Source organism: Thamnophis sirtalis, unplaced genomic scaffold (assembly GCF_051295495.1).
Source record: "Thamnophis sirtalis isolate CommonGarterSnake01/CBP01778 unplaced genomic scaffold, rThaSir2_p1.2 scaffold_11, whole genome shotgun sequence".
In the NCBI taxonomy this organism is placed as follows: domain Eukaryota; kingdom Metazoa; phylum Chordata; class Lepidosauria; order Squamata; family Natricidae; genus Thamnophis; species Thamnophis sirtalis.
The window spans coordinates 57,103,217-57,118,599 of NW_028261391.1; the positions used below are offsets into that span (position 1 = coordinate 57,103,217).

A 15,383-nucleotide genomic window follows, 5' to 3' on the forward strand; every position below is an offset into this window, starting at 1 on the left:
TATAAATTGCTACATATAAATTACTTCTGGAAACTATTAACCATGAAGTTAAATGAAACAAAGTTGCTATAAATTCAATTCCATTATGTATGGTTGAAACAAACTTGTAATAAGATATGTGTATACATTCACATACTGACAAATTTTTTTATTTGTGTAATTGCTTTATTTTTATAATGTAGTTACGTTTCTCTATTATGCTTCATTAACATATATAATGTCAATCAAATTATACTTTTTTGTACCTTTCTTACACACATACAGTATATAATAGGCATCTTTTTGGATTATGTAATTTAACAATTTTAAAAATGGTTTTTTATTGACTTTGTATATTTTTTAATAGCTGGAACAATATCCGGAGAAGAAATTCCTGTAATTTCAAAGACTAATATCAAGGAATATAGGGACAGTTTTTCCTGCGAAAAATTCAATTTCAGAAGCAACCCAAATATCACTTTCTATGTATATGTCAGCAACTTTTCATGGCCAATCAAAATACAGGTTAGTATAAACAAATAATAGTGCTTTTTACAGGCTACGAGATATGCACATCTGAATTTAGAATATGGAGTGATATCTTGGATTATGAATTATGAATATTCTTCTTACTGTGTGTGTATTACTACCCTTTTAAAAAAAAAGCTTTTCTGAAACTGTGCCATCTACAGATATAAAATAAAGATCTAGCTTTATTGTTTGGTGAAAATGCAAATCTATAGGCTAGGCATATTTTTGAGAACCACAATCAATTACCGTATTTTTCAGAGTATAAGACGCACCAAGATTTTGAAGAGGCAAATTAAAAATAAGTTGTTGCACTCTGCAGACCTCCCAAAAACAGCCCGTTTTTTGTGAAAACAGGCCCGTTTTTTTTGTCAAAAAAAGGGCATGCATAGCCTTTAGGAGGCTCGTAGAGTGCTCCTAACCAGCAAAAAAGGGCATGTTTGTCATGAAAACCGGCCTGTTTTTCATCAAAAAAAGGACATGCATAGGTTTTAGAAGGCTTATAGAGTGCTCCTAGGGCCTGGGGGGAGGGGCAAAAATGGCCTGTTTTTCACTCATTTTTGCCTTCCCCAGCCTCCAGTAGCACTCTGGAAGCCTCCTAAAGGCTATGCACGACCATTTTTGCAAAGGGGGCAGGGTTTTGGGAGGCCAAAAATGCTGTATTCAGTGTATAAGACTCACCCAGATTTTCAGCCTCTTTTTGAGGGAAAAAGGTATGACTTATACTCCCAAAAATACAGTAGCTATGTGATAACACTGTGATTTGATTCTATAGAAAAAAAGAAAAAAATGCAGAGTTTGATAAGCATATGTTAATTGCTTGATCTGTCACAAAAAGCCCTAGTTTATGCCTTGCTACTTAAAGGCATATGTGAAGAGTATCTAAATATTTGAGGTTTTTTAAAATATTAGATCTGTATCCTACCTTTTCTATAGGACTGCAGGGTGGTATATGTAACCTTTCCTCATCCAAAGTTCATCTACTCCAAGAACTTTGAGTTTATTTCTATTGAGTGGCTTAAAGTCACCCCCGAACCTCTTTGATTTAGAATAAATTTGAACCAGCGTCTCCTCTGTTCTATATATATATAATTTCAACTATCTCAGTAAAAAGAATACTATGGATTACATATATGGATGTATGGATCAATGTTTACTCATTTATGATTCTGTCATATATATTCAATTTTTCATTTTATACAATTACCTTTACCTTCTAGTTTTAAAAGTACTGCTTTGTTTCAATATAAACATTTCTCTAATATGCCATTTAATAGACAAACTTTTCAATATGTCCATTTTTGCTTACATCTTTTTGACATTTTGTAAATAAATATGTGAAGTTTTTCCCTGAGAACTATTTTAACAGCCATAGTAATAGACTTCATTATTATATACACATAGTTGCTGTGAAAAAAAATGTTTATTTAAACACATTCCATAAAATAAATTTGGGAGAAATGGCTTTTGTTGCTCTAATTTCATCTAGAATCGTGCAATTAGAAACCTTCGTTTCATAGTTGTAACCAAGATTTGGGGATATTTTGATGTAAGAATAGGCAGCAATTTTCTTTATATTTTTCTTTTTCACATAATTTTGGAGGGTTCTGTAACTTTCTGGACAAAGATTTAGAGGAGAAACTATGGATAAAAAGTAGAATTTCAGAATGTTCCCGACAATTTATTTAAGAAATGAGCAGCCCTCTGCCATTTCCCAAAGCATATTCTTGTTGTGATTCACAGGTATTTGGATTTTCTACTTCCTTTTGTGGAACAATATTGATTCTTGAATCAAGATGACAAAATAATGTCATTGAAAAAGTATAAGAAACAGCAACACATATTAATCAGTCTGAGAATCTTTATAATATTTTCTAATAGAAAAGCTCTCTTATACTCTTCTGCAATTTACACTACATCATAGATGGTTAATAGAATGATATAATAATAATAATAATAATAATAATAATAATAATAATAACAACAATAACAACAACAACAACAACAACCAGAAAAACAGGCCACAGTTGAATTCTGGAAAGAATTGTGGGAAAATGCAAAGGACTACAACAAGGAAGCAAAGTGGATACATGACTTTGAGAAAAGCATTGGCAACAAACAAATGCAAGTATTAGAAATAACAACTGAGATGGTCAAAAATCGAGTTAAAAAGGTAAAGAATTGGACATCACTTGGAAAGGACCAATTACATGGTTTCTGGCTCAAATATCTGACCAGTTTACATGCAATATTGGCCAGGCAACTGAATGAAATTTTACAAAAGGGCCAAATTGATGAATGGTTGACAACTGGAAAAACATACTTGATTCAGAAAGATGCAACTAAAGGAACAACACCTGAAAACTACAGACCAATAACATGCTTGCCAACAACCTTCAAATTACTCACAGGCATTATTGCAGATAACATGATGGATTATTTGGAAACAAACAACATCTTGCCAGTAGAGCAAAAAGGCAACAAAAGAAGAGCAGGGGCACAAAAGATCAGCTTCTAATTGATAAAATGATATTAGAAAATTGTAAGAACAGAAAAACGAACTTGAATATGGTCTGGATTGATTACAAAAAGGCATTTGACTCACTGCCACATAGTTGGATCATAAAATGCTTAGAAACAACTGGCATTAGCAAAAATATTACATCCTTTACTGAAAAGGCGATGAAACAATGGAGAACTGAGTTGGCAGTAGGGAATGAGATCTACGGAATGGTTAATATCAAGCGAGGAATTTTCCAGGGTGATTCACTTTCACCTCTTCTCTTCATCATCGCAATGATCCCACTATCAGTAATCTTAAAAAAATGAAATTAGGCTACCAAACAGCCAAAGAAGCTGAAAAAAATTCGCATTTACTATATATGGATGATTTGAAACTCTATGGAAAGTCAGAAATAGAAATCCAATCATTGACAAACACAGTCCGAGTATTCAGCACCGATATTTCAATGCAGTTTGGCATGGAAAAATGCGCCACTGTATCCATAAAAAGGGGCAAAATCACTGCATGTGAGGGAATTGAAATGCCCAATGGCCAATTAATTAAATGCAAAGAAAATGAAGCCTACAAATACTTAGGCATTCTGCAGTTGGATAACATCAAGCATGGAGAAGTAAAAACTATTGTCAGGTGAGAGTACACCAACAGAGTTAGGAAAATTTTGAAATCTAAATTGAATGGTGGAAATACAATCAAGGCCATAAATACCTGGGCAATACCAGTTATAAGATACACAGCTGGTAAAGAAAGAAACAGAGTCACTAATCCTGGCTGCGCAAGAACAAGCTATCCGCACAAATGCCATTAAGGCCAAAATCAAAAAATCCTCTGATGATGCCAAATGCAGACTTTGCAAAGAAGCTGATGAAACTGTTGATCACATACTCAGCTGCTGTAAAAAAATCGCACAGTCTGATTATAAATTGCGGCACAATTCAGTAGCGCAAATGATCCATTGAAATTTGTGCAAAAATTATAATATTAAAACAGCAACAAACTGGTGGGAACATCAGCCTGAAAAAGTCACCGAAAATCAGATGGTCAAGATCTTGTGGTATTTTCGCATACAAACGGACAAAATACTGGCGCATAATACACCAGACATCACACTGGTTGAGAAAAATAAGGTTACAATCATAGACATCGCAATACCAAGTGATAGCAGGGTCGCTGAGAAGGAACATGAAAAAATCGCAAAATACCAGGACTTAAAAATCGAAATCCAATGACTATGGCACAAACCAGCAGTGGTAATTCCAGTGGTAATCGGCACACTGGGTGCTATTCCAAAAGCACTGGAATTACATTTAAAACAGTTAAAAATTGACAAGATAACCAACAGTCAAATGCAAAAAGCCGCACTGCTTGGATCTGCACGCATATTACAAAAATACGTTATGACGTCCTAGGCCCCTGGGTGGGGCCCAACTAGTAACCAATGCCAAATCCGGCGGAACAACTGCCACTGTGATACAATTGTATAATAATAATAATAAAGAAATGTATAGAAATTCAGAATTGAGAAGACAGCAAATTCTGTCCCTGCAAAGAAACTGAAGAAATAGTTACAGTACCTAGTTAGTGGCTTCAAGATCACACAGAATGATACAAACCATATCATGACAAAGCACCAACAATTTGCAATGGAATATCTGAAAGAAATCCATTTGCCTGCAAGCAAGAACTGGTGGGATTACAAATAGACAAAAGGTCTAGATAATGGATGTGCCACTACCTGGAGACATCAGAACTGAAAGGAAAGAACTGGAAAAAGTCAACAATGTAAAGACTTGCAAGTATAAGTAGACAGCTCTGGCAAAAGAAGCAAAGATAGTACCAATAATATAGACATCTTGAATACAATCTCAAAACAACTGGAGTGCAACAATACATTTAAAACTATCAAACAATAGGACATTAGGAAGCTTATAGAGTGCTCCTGGGGACTTGGGGGTGGGTGCAAAATTGAACAAAAAAGGGTCCACTTTTTGCTCATTTCTGCCCTCCCCAGCCCCCAGGAGCTCCCCAGCCCCCAGGAGTCAATGAGGAAACCAGCCCCCGAACGCCTCCTCTAAGCTATGCATGGCCATTTTGGTGAAGAGGGCGGGGTTTTCAGCCTCTTTTTTGAGGAAAAAAGGTGCGTCTTATACTCCCAAAAATACGGTAGGAAGTTCATAGTTACAGTTTTCTTTAGGAATACACAGTGTCAATAGGTAGAATTATCTGATCTTATGTTTTGAATGAATTAAACTTCTACTTTGTTTATGTTTAGTTTACTTTATTGTCATTGCACCTTGTACATCAAAATTAAATGTGATCTTCAAATGTATAATGACAATTCAGGTTGTGGTTGTTAATCATGTGCAGTCATTAAGCACAACATCAGGTGGTGGCTGGTTTCCTCATTGACTTGACTTATTGGAAGCTGGCAGTGAAGATCACAAGTGGTGATGATGTGACTGTGGGAAGCTGTGACCATTGTAACTGTGCTAGTTGCCAAGTGCCTCAATCATGATTCTGTGATTGTGGGGACATTCCGACAGCCACAACTTCAATAACAAAGCATAATGATACCTCTGATGACAACAATTGGACCAACCACTTGGTGGCCCCTGTAGTACCCTGAGGTCTCTGGCCAGCTGGCAAAACCATGTCTTCATGTGTTTTGAAAGAATGTTGAATGGACAACCTTATTTCTGCAAGGATGATGTTCCACATATATCTTCAATTCATCTCAGCTTAAAAAGAACGCCTGCACAGCAGCCTCTCTTTCTCTTCCTGTCCCTCTGCTTTCTCCTCCTCTTCCTTCTTCCTGCAGAGATAGTAATCCATGGCTTCCCCAGGGGCCTAGCTGCCTCTTCCGGTATTTTATGAGAACGTATAAAATTGTCTGTAATAGACTATTCACATTTCAATCCAATTTGTAATAAGGCTCGCCGACTATAGATGCCCCTTGCCCCACTGGGTTCATTTCATATATTATGCTTTGCAAAGCTTTTGATTGAAAGGATTGTGTTACAATATATAGAAGTGTGTACAAAACATTTCTTTCAAAACTGTTCAAGCAACTCTCTTATTTGCAAAGCTTCCACAATTACATGTGCAGCCACTTTGCTAGAATGATATTGAAGTGAAGTTCCTGTGTATGCACATACATGAAGCCACAGTGGAGAACAATTTCTGCAGCAGCTGTGCAAGTACAGGGAATCAGATTTGCATTCACAAGAGACTGTACATAAATTATGTTTCTCACAGCAACTTAAATGATGTGAAACAATATTGATTTACTGCTCCATCTTCTAAAGGTTCTAAACCCCATAATGATTTTGGTGGCAATTGTTTGCCAATGAATAAAGACTACATTTTTAAAATATATTGATCAAACACTGGAATGTTAAAGCAGGATACTTTCATTTTCTAAAACTATTTTGAATATATTAATCTGGTAATTGAAACATCTGTTTTTCTTTAAAGAAATATCAAACAGAGTTATAAGAGCAACATCTTAAAGCAGGCACTATTAAACATGGGCTGAGGTGGGGGAGACACTGTAATGAAAATTAAGATCAAATCTAGTTTTTAGAAACAGCTGGAAAGTCATCAGATTGCCAATCAACATTCTTGATCAAAATCATTGAAGTGAATCTTCAGGCAAAAAGAAACAATGAAAACTCATGACATTTGGCAATATAAGATTTCTGTCATTTTTTAAAAAGTAATATTTATTTAGTTTAAAATTGCATAAATATCATATGTGAGTAACATGTCTCACAGAAGCTACACAAAACTTTTGCACTAAGTCAACATAATGATATGGCCTCCTAGGACCTCCCCGAACTTGCCTAGGAGGCATGGCTGCCATCAAAGCATGGGGGCATTCCAGGGTGTTCCCCCCCCCCCACTGGTTCCCTGCCTCCCTTCCCAATGAACTTTGCCAAGATGTGGTTTTCCTCCCATCCCTTTTGCCCGGCTCCCGCTGAGCTCCGGTAAGGAGGAAAAGAGCCTTTGGGGAGGAAGAGGAAGAGGAGGGAAGATAAGGAGATGCGTGCAGGGCCGTGCTAGCTGGGCAACCGGCAAACATTGTAAAACTGTGATTCACTAAACGACCACATTACTTACTGATGGAAGTTTCATCAGTCCTAATTGTAGCTGTAAGTGAAGGACTACGTGAAATGGGGCAAAACAAATTAGATGTATAGTTTATAGTATGCCGTTGTATACTTTACAATGTCTCCTGTGCAGTCTATGGGCATCCTGTATGGGAATAGGAAATGCTGGTTGATTGGTTCTTGGTGCTCTGAATTTAGTTGTTTGCTTACAGATGTTTCATTACCCAAACTAGGTAACCTCATCAGTGCTAGTAAAGAGTGGGGTTTTCTATCAGTTAACATTCTAGTGGTTTGCCCTGTCAATGTTGGTGGCAATAGTCTTAAAGCAAGGTTGGGCTAGGATTCTGCCCAGTTTGGCGAACCCCCAAATGCCACCTCTGGCTGGTCATGCCCACCACGCTCCTCCCACCCCACTCTACCTCTCCCAGGAGTCTCCATGTGACTTGTTCATCATGCCAGGTAAGTGCAGGGCCTGTGCGGAGGCTCCGGGAAAGCCTCCCGAGCTTGTGGAAGGCGAAAAACAGGCCTACTGGAAGTTCCAGAAGTCCAGAAACAGGCCTGTTTTCAGCCTTCGGAGGGCCTCCTGTTTGCGTCCTCCCGGAGGCTCAAGAAAAGCCTCCAAAGCCTGGAGAGGTGAAAAAATGCCCTCCCACTGACTAGGCCATGCCCACCATGCCCACGCCCACCCAGCAATGGGGAAGCAAACCCGTTGCTGCACTTTTTGAAGCCCACCCCTGTCTTAAAGCTTCTTTGATTGGGCTGTTTACTGTTAGCTTCTTTGGCAATTCTTTGTATTTCAAAATATGTAGCTGTTACAAAACTCTTCCTTTCTTTTGCCAGTATGTGGCATAGTTGGAGACAACTGCTGACTCCATAAAGCTGTTTTTCTGTAAACTAGGAAGCTCTTCAATGCAAAGTCTTCAATTCTAAAATTAAAATGTGTTTGTTTAGGAAATTCAGAGTTGACCACAACTTCAATCTGCTTGTTTTTCACAAGAAACAATCTTTAAAAGAGTTCAAGGCACACTGATAACTGGTGGAAATAAACATTTCAGATTGGAAATTATGTTTACAACGCTTTCCTTTCACAGCCATATAATGTATCCCTCTCCAGTTTTGACACACGATACCAGTGATATTAGAAAAACAGTGGAACTTTATCGCCTTATGTGCCATTTTCTAGATCGCAGTTATTTCACTGTATCGTTCCAAACGACTTTTAGGAAAACAGTCACAAAATGTTATTAAATGCATTTGGTGCTTTAACTTGTGTAGTGCCAAAGTTTCCTCCGGTTTCCATGAAAATAAGACCTCCCTGAATAATAAGCCCAATCGGGCTTTTGAACACATGCGCTAAAATAGGCCCTCCCCTGAAAATAAGCCCTCCCCCAAAATATTGCAACACAGCAGCAGCCATGAAGTGACCCACGTTCGCTGCCTCCTGCATCTCAAAAATAATAAGACTTCCCCCAAATAAGGTCAAGTCCTACAGAACTGCCCATACCTGATCTACAAACAGCAACAAATAAAAAACCAATGCTGCAATCTACTCCTTTATAGGTGCAGGAGGAAGGAGGAATTTAAAAATGCTTTAATTGCCATAAGCAAATACTACCTACTTGAAAAAAAAAAAAAAACCAACAACAACATATAACACCCAACGTTTGTGACCTTCAGTCTGCCTTGAGTTGAGGAAAAACAAGAATAGTGCAATGCCACCAGCCTTCCTTGGTGTTTATAGAAGTACATAAAATTAAAGGAATCCCTGAGGATTTTACTCCACTAGTTGTTACCCACTATAGGAGGCAGTGCTCATCTCCATTTCAAGGCCATGGAGCCAGCGCAGACATTTCCACAGTTATGTGGCCAGCATGACATCATGGAGTTTTGTTACCTTCCCACCAAAGTGGTACCTGTTTGCCTACTTGCATTTGCATGCTTTCGAACTGCTAGGTTGGCAGGAGCTGGAGTGCGGAATGGGAACTCATCCGATCATGCGGCACTCGGGTCTGGAACCTGGGCTCTTGGCTTTCCAGTCGACAAGCGCAGCATCTTAATCGCTGAGTCACTGCATTCCCCTACACACATAGAAATACGTCGCTATATAAAAGTCAACATGCAACTTTGTAGAGTGCAAAATGTTTGATGATTGAACATTCCCAACTACAGATTGTTCTCTTTTGATCCTAGAATCAGTTTTGAGGACTGGTCATTTCTGAAACGATGGAATAGGTCCATGATGGCGAACCTATGACATGTGTGCCGGAGATGGCATGCAGAGCCATCTCTTTGGGCACGCCAGCCATTCCCCGTTGCTCTTCCAGCTTCCAGCTAGTTTTTGAACAAGTGGGAGCTACGGGACCTGGAAGAGCATCTCCCCGGCATGCATGTGCATGCCGGAAATCGGTAGCTCAGCTTCCTGGCATGCACATGCATGCCGGGGAACTGGTCTTCCATTTTCCGGTTCTCCCCTGCACACACACGGTCCCGTTTCGGTACTCAGTGCCGAAAGGTTTCGCCAACACTGGAATAGGTTGTACTAGTATTGGGTTTATTCTACCTATGTGGAAAAGGCATTACAGAATCAAGGCATTATAACCATGAAGTGATTTGTACATCTCTAGAAGCTAATGGCTTCAAGCTTCACCTGTTTCCAACAGCTCATTTGTGCTATGAATACATCCCAAAGCCTGCCTTACTCATACTCATACTCATACTCATTCTCATTCTCATTCTCATTCTCATTCTCATTCTCTCTCTCTCTCTCTCTCTCTCTTTCTTTCCCTCCCCACTCTCTCTCCTCTTTTTTCCCTCTCTGTCAAAGTGGCAAACATACGAAATAGAGATAGAAATAGAAATAGAGATAGAATAGAATGGGAATAGAATAGGGATAGAATAGAGATAGAATAGAATAGAATTTTGATTGGCCAAGTGTGATTGGACACACAAGGAATTTTGTCTTTTGTGCATAAGCTCTCAGTGTACATAAAGTTATAAGTGATAAATCATGATCACACTACTTCTTCCTCCTCTTTTTCCCCACAACAACCTTGTGAGGTAGACTGTTACATTCTTACAGAATGAAGCAGCGGACAATTACAGACCAGCATTTGCCTCCAGAAAAATAAGTATTTTGTGATCGGCCAGTGCAGCAGTACTGTAGGCACCATAAAAACCATTTTGTGAGTGTGCCAATACAACAGTTTCAGTGCTATAAATGTTCTCCAGTTATATTGGAATGAGGCAAAACAAAGGAAATACACATGAGGAACTTTGGTTTATGTTCTATAATAAATATGCAAATTTATTTTAAAAGTTAGTTTGACATTCGCGGTAAACAACAAGGGTATTGTCCATTCTTCTGACGGATTTGGCTGCATTGTTTGATGCTGGGACAAAAAAAAAAGTTTTTTCCCCCTGATTTCAACTGCTTTCACTTTTTCTTCTCCTGAAGGGAGTTGGGACACACCCTGATCTCAAAGTTGGTTCTATAACTTATCTACTTAGACTCTCAAGAAATTGTTCTCTCAAAAAACCTCTCTACATTTAAAACAGGTAGGGAATTCCATGCTCGGCTGCAAATAGCAATATCACTTAGACTTATATACTGCTTCACAGTGTTTTACAGCCCTTACTAAATGGTTTACAGAGTCAGCCTATTCCCCCCAACAATTTGGGTCCTCACTTTACCCATCTCAGAAGGATGGAAGGCTGAGTCAACCTTGAGCCTGGGGAGATTCAAACTGCCAAATTGCAGGCAGCCAGCAGTCAGCAGAAGTAGCTTGCAGTACTGCATTCTAACCACTGCGCCACCACAGCTTGAATTCTGCATACTTCAAAACAACTGGATTACTATACAGGTAGTCCTCAACTTGGGACCACAACTGAGCCCGAAATTTCTGTTGCTAAGAAAGAAACATTTGTTCAGTGAGTTTTGTGCCATTTTACAACCTTCCTCACCTCGGCTGTTAAGTGAATCACTACAGTTGTTAAATTAGTAACATGGTGGTTAAATGAATCTGCCTTTCCCCTTGTCTTTGCATGTCAGAAGGTTGCGGGATCACGTGACTCCGGGACATTAAAAACAGGCATAAATATGAGTCAGTTGCCAAGTATTGGAATTTTGATCCCCTGACCCCGGAGATGCAGCACTGGTCATAAGTATGCAAAATGGTCATAAGTCACTTCTTTCAGAGCTGTCATAACTTCGAACAGTCACTAAGCAAACTGTTGTAAGTTGAGGACTACCTGTAATGATGGCATTACAATTACGGTGACACAGTGGTTAGAATACAATACTTTGTAGTTTCTTGTAACTTGACAGCTTTAAGACTTGTGTGCTTCAAATGCCAGAGTTTCTGAGCCAACATTTTGGTTGCTAAGCAAGAGCGTTGTTAAGTGATTTTCACCACGTTTTACAAGTTGCCCTGTCCACCCAGTCACATGACTGCCAAGCCACTCCCACCCAGTCTCATGGCCGGCAAGCCACTCCCACAAAGCAGGTCACACCTACAGAAGAGGTTCTAAAACATTTTTGAAACCCACCACTGCATTAGACTGAAAAAAGTTACGAACAATGCTTGATTATTTTTCTTGACCTTAATGAGTCATATATTAAGGAGTGTAGAAGTAGTTTATTTTTGCTCCCTCAATGGAAATGACTCTTACTTTTAGTATATCTATTGGGTAGGATGGAAAATACTATTTAAGGCACACTGTGCCTGTAATAACTTCCCTAAGCTGATTAAGCACTTTTTGTAAAATGATTACACTGATTTTTGTAACCTAATAAAAGTTCATTTATATTCGTAGGCGTTCGCTGAAAGAAACTCTTATGCTTGTTTTGAAAATGTATCTTTAGAATTGTGTTTGGCTTTTCCAGGGAGCTAGTGAAAGGAACAAAAAATCAATTGAAGTAGTACTGCTTGCAAAGCAATCAATTTGCTTCTATTATAAGTTGAAGAGGTATCCTGAAGGTTTGAAGGAGATATCTGCTGTGTATGCGGTTATTTTTCTGTAATATGGAGAACAAGATGCATTTTCATTTTTTCTTTAACTTTTTACGATGGTCCATATGAGTTTATTAGAAACGTCTTGTTTTATAACAACAAGAAATTTCTTGTGTCACTTTGAGTTATTCCTGGTGACTTCTGTACTAGTTCCTGCTGGTTTCTTGTCAAGAGTTTTTGGAAGTGGTTTACCAGCTTCCTAGGGCTGAGAGAAAGTGACCGGCCATGATCACCTAGCTGGCTTTATACCTAAGACAGGACTAGAATTCCTGTTCTCCATTAGAAACATATTTAGTTGTTTACATCAAAATAGCTAATCTGATCTGTTTCTTTTATGTTGCTTTTCATATGTGCTTTAGTAGATAATTCAATTGTACTCTTGTATCTTTTTACTTGATATAAGCTATAATAAAAGCATAATAGGATCTATTTTGGGTTAAGTCTTTGTAACAGTCCATTGTAAATGCTGATTCTGTTTTTACTTGTCTATCATCAGTACCACTTTTAACTATTTTTAACTTTAAGCATTTCAATGTTATACTATTTCTTTTATTAGCTGTTAAATCCTAAACTCATGGCAAAGATGTCTTTTCATAATTACCGTAAGAATTTAAAATTTTATATCAAGCTTTTTAATGCATTACTTCAGTTTACTGCTTATTTCATATTACATAAATAATAACATTCTGCTTTGTGCCAGCAATTCTAATTGAATCTAAATAGTAGTGCTGAGTTGATAATTCTTCTTCCCTCTAGGCTCTGTGCACAGGTGGCAAAAGTGGGTGGCATTGTAATGGGAAAGAAATAAGACATTTCTTAACCCTATCAGGCTCAATATAACAAGGCCTTTTAATGCTTTCTTCTATATCTCTTTTAGCTGCCACTAGAGCAGTAACAATCCAGCTATTGTTGGCTACCATTTTTTTCCAGAAAGGAGATGGATGTTTTGTTTTCCAAATGTTTTTAGGGTTATGGCTATTAACTTAGCAAAAATAAGAACACCTGTGTTCCCAAAATAATGAACTTTAAACTTTTGTTGCAAGTAAACTGTTTAATAGCTTATTAATTACACTCTTCACATCCACATTTTTCTCTGGTGTTCACATTAATTTTACTGAAGTGTTAACATATACTTTGCTTGAAGTAAGTTCCACTAAGCTTTATATGACATTCTTTGACTTAACTTTATAGAATAGAACTGTAAATAAATTTTGGGAGTAAATGGTTTTCTGCAGAGTTCATGCCTTGACTAGGAATTAAACTTATGAGACACCCAAAATGTATTTCTGACGTTGGAACTCATCATCTTATCTCATTTGCTATATAGTCCAAACTTGGCATTGTGCAATTTCTATCTCCCCCCCAAATTGAAGCATCTGCTTTTGTGGGTATCTGCTTGTTTTTGATGAAGAAGTGGAAAAGAATATCAAGATATAGTCACAGAGAATTCTTTTGTGGAGTTCTTTACTCTAAATGCTCTAGAAGAAATTGCTCCATGGTGACAGAAGTGTGTAGCAAATTGTGATTACATACAAAAGTAAATAAGATAATTAAAATGATTTTTTAAAAATATACATATTTTGAGTCCTTTGGGAGAAGGGCTGCATATAAATCCAATAAACATACAAACATATTTTAAAGTTATATAGATTGAAGCAAGTTTCTTTTCCATTATAACCTATGTTCTCTATCAGGGGTGTCAAACTCATGGCCCGCGGGCCAGATGTGTCACACATTGGCCATGCCCATCCCTGATATGTCACATGATGACAACATGAGTTTGACACTCCTCTTCTATATTATAATAATGTGAAAGAGTGAACTCATTCCTAGAGTAAATAGGCATTTTTCTGTCTTGGGATTCAGAGTTTTGGTGATGTCTGACAAGAAGTTTAAAAAAATTCCACCCTCTCTTTCATTGGAGAATATGCTTCATAAAAGGGAACCAAAAGCAAGCATGTATGTGGGTACGTCAAGAAACAAATCAAGCCAGGAAGGCAGCAGAAATGCTGGAAATAGCATCTAGCTGGAAGACAAACATTTCAGCAGCAGTCTTCAGACAGTGAAAGAAGACTGCAGTTCATGAACTTGCAAGATTGGTTGAGAAGCAGATTGAGAGATGGGAGAGGAAAAAAGGCCACCATAATATCCTCATATGTTCAGTAGCCCACATGTAGAGCTCCACAGACCAGCTCCAGCAACAGAGAACTGGGTGTCCTGGGGTAGAGAAAAGGCCATTTGGAATTCTGTGAAGGAGTGGAAACATGGAGAAGGACTAAGAATAACTACAAGAACTAAAGACCTTGGTTGTGGGGAAGAAATATGAAAACAGTTATGAAATAGTTCAGATAGGAAAACGTAGTTCTACAAAACACACAGACAGGAACATAGACACAGAGGTTAAAAATATAGATTAAATAAGAAAAGAAATAATGGTAAACCTATTTACAAGCTGAGAAATAAAATAAAGTTTAGAAAAAAAAAATAAGAATTTATGTTTATACAATAAGACAATGTTATGAGAAAAACTGCAGTTTTCAGGTTTGTATTCCACACTGTATTAAGAAAAAAAACTAACAAGCATTACCAACTTTTTTTTAAAAAAATTGTTGCCATAATTAGCATATTCAAATAAAAAAACCACACAATTCAATAAACACAGAATTAGTTTAGTTGTATAAATGGTAAGCGGTTATTATGGAGCATTACCAAAACACTGCAATAAAAATAAACATATCTGCTAATATAATCTTGCTGTTCTTTAAGTACTAATAGCCGCTTCAAATTAATTAGATAGAGTGATAGAGCCTTAAACAAGGCTAGTTGGTTTTAAACTGGAACCTTTAATGTGCCAGGATAACTTGCAACAGTAAAAAGGAAGTGGTACTCTTATTTGCTAGTTAGAGATTTCAATTCTTATTATTGATCTGATTGTAATGACACCATCTGGTCTCTTTGCTTTGCAGGTGGGATGCACAGTTTGGTTACTGACCACTTCGCTTAGTGGTGAAGTTGTTGGTCCCAATTGGGGTTATTATACAAGGACTACCTGTACATGTTTATATAATGCTGAAAGAGGAATGTGATAATTGCAGTTTTTTGTTAGCTTGATATGTTGTTATAAATCAAAGAAGAATTCAATAATTAAACATTTCTTTTTTTAAAGTTTATTTTTCAGCATATTGGCACTATTAACTAATAGAAACTTTATAGATTTAAAAAGTTCACATTAGAAAT

At 37.5% G+C, this 15,383-nt stretch overlaps 1 protein-coding gene across 1 annotated transcript in view; it reads left to right on the forward strand.

The window, feature by feature from the left end:
* The window catches only part of ATRNL1 (attractin like 1), a 507,336-nt gene that overhangs the window by 187,493 nt on the left and 304,460 nt on the right, over window positions 1–15,383 (forward strand). Inside the window, exon 24 of the mRNA XM_087725861.1 lies at window positions 347–504. Within this exon, the coding sequence (XP_087581987.1) occupies window positions 347–504 (158 nt within the window). The remainder of the gene's footprint in view (window positions 1–346; window positions 505–15,383) is intronic.